At 36.8% G+C, this 8581-nt stretch overlaps 1 protein-coding gene across 1 annotated transcript; it reads left to right on the top strand.

The window, feature by feature from the left end:
• Positions 1-80: 80 nt before the first annotated feature.
• LOC145464401 (E3 ubiquitin-protein ligase RNF34-like) lies at positions 81-7693 on the top strand. Its single transcript, XM_081448277.1, has 4 exons — positions 81-386; positions 3806-4219; positions 5172-5379; positions 5784-7693. Exons 1-4 carry the CDS (start codon positions 162-164, stop codon positions 5969-5971), a joined length of 1035 nt encoding a protein of 344 aa, XP_081304403.1. The 5' UTR covers positions 81-161; the 3' UTR covers positions 5972-7693.
• The last annotated feature ends 888 nt before the right edge of the window (positions 7694-8581 follow it).

Genomic DNA, 8581 nt, shown 5'->3' on the forward strand with positions numbered 1-8581 from the left:
TTCCCATCCTGCCTCGTTTCCGTACCGTGACGTCATTCACTCGTCTCAGTCCACTGAGCGCGCTTTCTCAAAATACTTTCTTGATGACTGTGGGTCTTTCGCTTCTATAATTGCTACATTATCAGGCCGAAACATTCTTTTCACCTCCTTCTTTGCCTGTTATGGGCGCTGGTGGTGTCAGTGGGGAGCTAAGAGATCATTCAGAGCACGTGGATGCGATATTGCGCTCACATTTTAATGTAACTAACGGCCGACCTTCGAACCTATCTTCTGCTTCGCCCCGGCCGAGTGGAGCTTCGAGTAGCAATTTCACTTTTTCGGAGGACGTTCTCGAAGAAATGGCTTGTTTCAGCTGCAGCTCCAATTTCACGCTCTTCAAAAGGAAGGTAATAACCAAGTTTCAGCGATTTGCTCTTGTATTAGATTGTTTTGATCATAATTTGTTGGCATGCCATGTCGAGTTGTCAAGGCTTTAAATTATGAATTTCATCCTCCACAGAAAGTTGTTTTCAGGTGCAGCGGTGGTCCGCTAGACCTTTCATTATAGGCTCGGAAGATTTATATTTTTAGTCGCGAATAATAAAGTAATTCCTGTAAACAGCAGTCAGCTTCAAAGCTTATCAATTTTATGGAATTCTTAATTTAAAATTAAGCTGAAGCTTCAATGATACGCCATCTCGAAAATATACACACTGAACACGAAGCAAGCATTTTTACCTTATTTTGATACTTCAGTTCCCTGATCTAATAGTCCGCTTCTGTTTATTTTAGCGAAAACGTATGACAGGACTGTTTTTGATTTACACGAGGAAGAATTTATGTAAAGCGAAAGCGTAACAACAAGGAACTATTAAGTTTTATTAATAACCTCAAGTTTATTTACCCATAAACAAACATAATACGGTTATCGCTTTTAACGATCGCCATCAAATATTAACACTGATGTTGGTCTGTTTCCATTCTGGGTATGAAAGCGTGATATTAGGGCCAGTTAATATTGCATGTTTTCCTTTAGTGTTTTGACAACTCCTTGTTAAATGATAATAATGTAAAAAAGCTGTGGGTGAGTGTTTAGAACAAATTTGCATTTGATCAGTGTTTTTCGATTCTTTCTTCGCCAAAAGCGTTGTGTCCTGAGATGTGTACCGCACATGATGTTTGTGTTATGTCTGAGAGAAAGAAAATCCGTGATTAACCTCTCATGAAATAAATATTTCTTTGCCTTTAGTGTTAGATCTTTGCATTAGCAATAAGCTGCGGTCTGCCCTAAGCGTGTATATTTGATTGGTTCTCGCATCCTTGACTTTTACTGATAGCCATAATTTGCGTGCAGGTTGTTACATGTAGAATTTTAAATCCCTATTATTTTCTGATCCCAAGAAATAATAGAAAATATTTCTTGCTAACCAACTGTCACCATAAATTTGTGTGGTTAGACTGTGGAAAATTTCAACAAGCCCATTTTCCATATTGAAATGTAGCAAATCATCAGTACGATCTCATTATCTAATGATATAGTTAGTTTTCCTATCTTATTTATTGTACCCTTCCCTTGTCTTGTGGTCAGGCCTATATTCATCAGATATTTTGACTTTGTGATAATGAATACTTGTGACACGTCAGACCTGTGAAGTCTAGTCTACTTGGAAAAAGTTTTGTGTAGAGAAATCTCTTTGAATGTGTCCAAACCTGAGCAGTTGTTAAATTCTGAAAAGAAAAAAAATGTCTGAAAGTTCAATTTGGAAAGGACAAATCATTAAGACACTTAATGTACTAGATAAAGTGAAAGGAATCAGATAGGGAAATGAAATATATTTTAAAATTTCTACAATCAATTAAATGCTTTGTGCAACATCATATTCCACCATTGCTAGTCGTCTGTTAGTTTACATACAGACAGGTGAAGTCACATATGGTGGGAAATGGTCAGGTGTGTGTGATTTAGATGGATCTTTTGAAAATGGCTTAACCTTATCAGGTCTTAAACACAGAGGCAAACTTTGATCCCTACTGGAATTGGAAAAAATCCTTTAAAATATTCAATCCTGTGTTTGATGCAATGTTTCAGCTTGGCCAAGGGACTCTTCAGAGACCTTTCAGAATTCAGCAGAATTCAATATTCTGACCTTTACCTTTGTTTTGTTTCTGGTCAACAAAGTAGACTCTTTTTTCAGGCTTGCCTTAAGCTATTTTTTCACAAGTATTGATTTTTGACAACCCTGTGTTTATTTGTAAAGCAAACAGGATGAACTTTTTGGCATCTGAGCAAATCTGTAAAATAGGAAGTAAAAATTTTTGTCTGGTGTAAAGCAACTTGCAAATTAAAATACAGTGATTGATTAATTAATTAATTAATTAATTAATTAATTAATTAATTATAATTATAAAACTCACTTCTACCACTTCACTAATAGTGTTTTTCATCCTGCTTTTGGCTACATGTATACATACTTACAACTTTATTTCACCTTGGATTTTTGAGTAGTAACAAAATGCCATTATCTCCAAGAAATGGTTCCAAGATATATGTACATACAAATATGACTTAAGATTCAATTCAAGAATTGAGTAATGTCAGTGAATTGAATCACAGAAATTGAATAATAGTAATCAATGATTGCACAGAAGATCAAATTGTTCACAAATTCACAAGAAACCTAGGTTAGTTCCTGCTAATTATTGCTCTCAGATTATTTATCTTCTGCTATTTTTAGTCTGAGTTTTTGTCATCATGCAGCCGAGTACACATCTGAGATAAATTTGTTTTGGGGGTTAAAAAGAATAAAATTTACATGTACACCACCCACCTCTCTCAGTTCCTAATCCTACCTTATTCTGGCAGGACCTCATATCAGCCCTCTTAACTCTAATCCCCCCAGATACTGTTTTATTATTTTCTTGCACTCACCTAGATTTCTGACTTTGTAGTCCAACTTCATCTCCACTAGGCCACACAAGCAATCATTGCAAATTCACTCAAATTTGTTGGTATTTTAAGTCAATGATCCCAGACTCACCCTTCCCCTTTGACTGAAATTAATCTATGATATGGTATTTAAGGAAATTCACATGAAAATTTTCCAGTTGATTGATTTTTTCCTTAATTTTTAGTGCAGTCAGATATTGAGTTACTTGAGTCAGAAATGCAAAAAAAATCAGGGGTCACCGACTTCGTTTCAGAGATAGAGCGTGTGGGAAACTACCCTGATTTTGAAAAATTGGCACACGTAATTCAGCATGATATAGTCTACAGGGGTTTATAGTTGAAAATATTGAAGGTGAGTCAACGGAGGCTAACGATCTTAGTCATATTTTGTAGAAGTGGGTCTGTTGCATAATTAATTCCAAATGATGCCAACGTTTTCACAAAACTTAACCCTTCGAGAGGCATTTGAAACTGCCGCACAGATAAACAAAGAGTTAAAAATAATGGAATTCGATGGTGTATTTTGCAAAAAATTCTAACTTTTAGTCAATAGATTTTCTTCATTTTTTTGCTAAACATGGAAAGTTGGTAGAGAAAATGATCCATCAAAAGAAAAATAGTGGTCACCGAACATCCAAGATCGTTAAATCCAGGCAAAGTTATAGCAATGGCCATGTGTCCTATCATTCTTCATTTTATTGCTTAGCGTGCACATCAATGCATGATGTGGCGTGGGAATTGCGTGCACAGTAAGGATGTGCAGAAACAATTAGTCCGAACGTCCTTAATTATATTATAATTTCTTTTAGGCTCTGAATGATTGAGGAGGATTCTATTACATCTTTTTTATAATGATTTCATCAAACACTTTGATTTCAGAATCTCTGTCGGAATTGCAAAAGACATTACTGCAATGATTGCTTTGCGAAAGAAACCAACTTTGTCCCTGGAGAGAACACCAGGAATTGCTTGACCTGCCGTGCTCTGCAGTCTCCCATAGCCTACAAGGACCAACTCATAAGGTTGAAAGTTAAAGACCTTCAAGATTATTTGAGGGCCAGGCAGATATCCACCAATCATTGTAAAGAGAAGCGAGAGCTGGTGGAGTTAATTTTACGGCATGTTGAAGGAAGATCAAATGCAGCTTCCTCCTCCACTGCACATTCTCAACAAGGAAGGCAACAACCTCAAGCACAGCCCTCGTATCCCCTTCCACCGAACTTATTTTCTGCAAGGATAGGCCACCCTAGGAGTTCAAACTTTCAACCTCCATCAAATGCGCAGCCTGTGCAGGTTTGTGTTGTCATTGAGCGGTGTTTGATACAAGTACTTCCAGGCTCGGGAAAAAAAATTTGAATTCCAACTTACCCTTCAGACAAGCAGCTCTAAAATTTTGCATGCTTTGGACAAGTCTTAGCTTACTTTTTTCCCTATCTAGTTGGTAGAGGACTTGCCCACTGGGCAAGTGAGAATGCAAAGTTACTTGCCTGACAGGAAAATTTACTTGTCCTGAACGACCGGACAGCACTTTTTTGAGCCCTGAAATATTAGTATATGTGCTAACCCTGCAAGCAAATGGGCCTGTTATATAATTGGACATCTCCAATATTAGGATTGCACGGTGACCTAACGGTTAGCATGATAGATTGGGTGTTCTCAGTTCAAAACTGGGCCAGTGTCTATTGTTTGTGTTTCTAGGGAAGACATTTTACTGTCGTAGACAGTGCTTCTCTCCACCCAGGTGGGTGTGTACTGGCCAACTACTAGGTAAGGGTACCCGGACAAAATGAGGGTTAAGTAGCTGTGTGATGGACTAGTATCCCATCCTCCTAGTCATTTCAAGATTCTAAAACCAGGTTTTTAGCCAAAATGGGTAAGGGAACACCTTAGCAGGGTACCTCCAGCACTTCATGACTTTACAGCCTCTCCCATAAGGGGACAGTGGAGTTCAGTGGCGGATCCAGACCTTGAGCTAAGAGGGGGGGGGGGGTTGTTTTACTTGCCCTGTCAGCTTTTCTTCCTTCTGTCATTTCTTTTTTTACTCAAAATAAGGGGGGGGCCTAGATCTGCCACTGGAGTTTGTATTAGTACACCCAACTTAGATTCAACTCCTAAGGAACAATAAATGTTTGACTCTCCCTCTATGCAAGGATCACATAAGCTTTGTTAATGTAACATTTATCGTAATTAATAAATAGTGATGATTATTTTGATTAGTTGATTTACTGTAAATGTTGCCGCCTAGGTTCCTCGGCCAGCACAACAAGCCTCTCAAAGTAAGAGTCTGAGCGAAATCCGGAACATTGATGAAGTAGAGGAGCTTTCAGTAAAGGAGCTCAAGCACATTCTAACAGCAAATTTTGTGGACTTCAAGGGCTGTTGTGAAAAGAAAGAACTCTTAGAACGGGTTAGAACTCTTTGGAATTCCAAGCAAACAAACAATAAAAAGAAATGTAAGTCACAGTTTTGTCATTTATTAGTGCATACAGTCTGTTTCCCTCAGTCAATTTTTTATTTTGCTTATGACATCTGGGCATCTATTGAATAGGTCATTTTACAGTTGTGTGCTTAGTTTCCGGGCCTAATTGAATGCAAGCAAGGTTGGAGATGGGCTTGCTTTGACACAGACCTCTCTGCTTTTCTCATTTAATGCAAACCATTTAGCATCACAACAGTTTAAAGCAGTGAGGTCTGTATCAAAACAAAGTCATCTCCATCCTCGCTGCCATTCAAAGGCCAGATCTTCCCTTTAACTATGATTATTGATAATCTCCTTATACTATAAATGTAATAATATTTGTATTTGGATTGAGAAAAATAAAGTTGTTGTTGTGACACTATGTCCTTCTTGTTTCAGCTTCAATGGAACTAGAAGATGATGTTGATTTTGAAGATCAGTGTAAGATATGTATGGATGCTGGAATAGACTGTGTTCTACTTGAGTGTGGTCACATGGTTACTTGCACAAAGTGCGGCAAGCAGATCACAGACTGTCCAATATGTCGGCAGCATATTTCTAGGATTGTACATGTCTTTAAAGCTTAACCTTTGCTAAATGTAATAGGACATCAAGCATTGTGTTGTTTGTGTTTGAGATCTTGTTTGGCAAACAAAGTCTTAAACCTTACTGCTCAAGCCAAGATGATGATTTAGTCACGGACTGATCATTTTGCATTTTGTTACTTTTGAATGTCTTTGCAAAAGTTTAGATTAAATCGGAAAAAGCTAAAGCTATATCATACCATTCTTTCAGTGAAGAATAATTTTTAAAAATTTTAATAATATTTTTCTTTAAGCTCTCACTAGTAAAACAGATAGGGCAGTTTAAAAATTTATGCTTTAGCTTTTGAATTTATTGTGAAGTATATTTCATTTGGTCAAGGGACTTATTTATCAGTCAAGATCATGGTCTTTATATTACACATGTCAACCATAATTTAACAGTATTGATGTTAAACATACTCCAGTGTTATAAATCATATGCTTTAAGGTGGTTGTAATTATATTGTATGGGGAAAAAAAACATTTAATTTTTTTATACCATGCCATAGAAAATACAGCCAATCAGAATACAGGAAAATAAACTGTTGTATAATCGACAGCATTACATCCAACCTTCCCATCAGGCGCTGGGCATATGTTGCACTGATTTTGTCCGCCACTGTATTTTCCATGGCATATGGAATAAAATAGTTATGCAACCCTCTCATGGTGTACCATGGAATATCTCACTTGTCACTTGTAGTTTTTTTTCGGTACATACTGATTTGCATAAAGACTTGTGTATACTGAGAACATTCAAGTGACTCGTGGGATATTCAAGTGTATCCCAAAGTGTTGCATGACTAATAATATAAAAACAAGAACGAACATTTCTCTGGTAAGTTGAATTTTTCGTTGTTTCTTGTTTTGTTCAAGTTAAAGATGATTTCCAGTCTGTACTGCACACTCTCGAAGAGTTTGTTTACCTTTTTTTTATTTTGTTTCATGCAAGACATCACAAAATGTAAACATTTTCCAACTACTTATATGAAGTAAATTCGAAGCTTCATGTCAACCGCCATTATCAATGCAAAGCTTTCTGCTTCGTTCTTTCTCATATCACTTGATTAAACAACTTCATGGTTGTAAAATCAATGAAGCTGTTGGAAAAAGAATTTGAAAGGCCTCAAAGATGAGGTATGTAGTTCATAACGAATAACATCGATTTGCATTCCAGTGAGTGCGACTTATAACGTTTATAAACATTAGGGTGCTGAGACTGCACAGTACGGACTGGAAATCATCTTAAAGTGTTCAGTTGTAAAAATAGGATTTTTTGCATGATCATTTTACTTTCCCGTTTCTTTCTCACTACTAAACTTTGCATTTGAAATAATAAAAAGGGCAAACACACTTTCTGAATGGTTCATAAATAGCTCAAGGTTATGTTTGTTCCTTTAGCTGGTAAATTTTGAAGCTCCTACAAAAATTCAAACCTTGCTTATTCCGGCTGTTTAGTTTTCCTGACATGTTTGCGTTGTTAGTAAGTAATGATTTATTTTAGATCATTTCCATTTTCTGTTAAAAAATGAAAATCCCCAAAATAGTTTCTTTTGTCAATATTTCATTACTCAGGAAATGTGACTGAAAGATTGAGATAAGTATCTTCAGCAATTTTTGCAAGTTTCAAAACTCTGAACAGCTGTAAATATTTCAGTTAAATGTAGTGCATTGCTGTGAAAAGTTTTGTCATTATTATAGTTGTCTGAGTATTATTTTCATATTTCAAATATTGTCTTGACTGGTTTTTTTTTTTTAGTTCCATACCAATATGGATAATCGAAGTTTGATACAACATATTTAAACCATGAAGTACTAATGCCCAGGGGGTGGGGGACATTTAGGGGTGGGGTACATTTAGGGGTGGGGGACATTTAGGGGTGTAAAAAGCGGTTTTGGCACCTCTTAGAGTGTTCAGTCTCAAAAGGTCCACAGCGGGAGCTTTTGCGGTCCCATTTAGGGTATTGAGCCGAAAAAAACATGATATCAGATAGTGTGTTGTTTTAGAATTGGTACCCCTTATGGTACAAAACAGGATCTTTATACCTCTTAGGGGTTCTTGGAGGGATTAATGGAGGCTGTTCTATGGGCTAATGCAGCCTGTGAAATTTTAAAGATAATTTTTAAGCTAGAAGGCCTTATTAGCCAATACGCCTGTAATCCGGTAGTACTTTAGTAGTGTAATAATCCTCCACAACGTTTTTTACGCAGTCATTTTCTGACGTAGCCTGTGCACATCTGCCCCCTCCCCTAAAAGATAGAATTGATTTTGTTGTGAGGGGAGGAGGAAGATGGCTATTTTCAGCAAAACCCTTGTGTTCAAAAATGTCCACGGTGCACAATGCAAAGCTTGTGTTTTGAACACTTTAAATTGCTTTTCGTCAAATGGTCGGGTGAATTCTTTGGTGATTTTCTTTGGTGTCATTTCTTTGGTTTTCTTCTCTTATCTAACGTAGCGAATTGATGTTGAATATGCCTGATTGTAGGGCTGTCTCATAAGCCTTTCTTCTCAAACTCATTAATAATTCATCAAGTTTAAAGAAAGGAAATCATGACCGTGACGGTGTTGGGATATCTGATCTTAATTAGCACAGATTTTTAAGATTATTTCTC

The sequence above is a fragment of the Orbicella franksi genome, chromosome 12 (genome assembly GCF_964199315.1).
Source record: "Orbicella franksi chromosome 12, jaOrbFran1.1, whole genome shotgun sequence".
Classification (NCBI taxonomy): Eukaryota; Metazoa; Cnidaria; class Anthozoa; order Scleractinia; family Merulinidae; genus Orbicella; species Orbicella franksi.

Excerpts from the sequence above, each read along its gene's own strand:
- LOC145464401 (XM_081448277.1), top strand. The coding sequence starts at position 162 with ATGGGCGCTGGTGGTGTCAGTGGGGAGCTAAGAGATCATTCAGAGCAC. Across the intron at positions 4,220-5,171 it reads CAAATGCGCAGCCTGTGCAG|GTTCCTCGGCCAGCACAACA; the intron begins GTTTGTGTTGTC and ends GTTGCCGCCTAG. Across the intron at positions 5,380-5,783 it reads AACAAACAATAAAAAGAAAT|CTTCAATGGAACTAGAAGAT; the intron begins GTAAGTCACAGT and ends TTCTTGTTTCAG.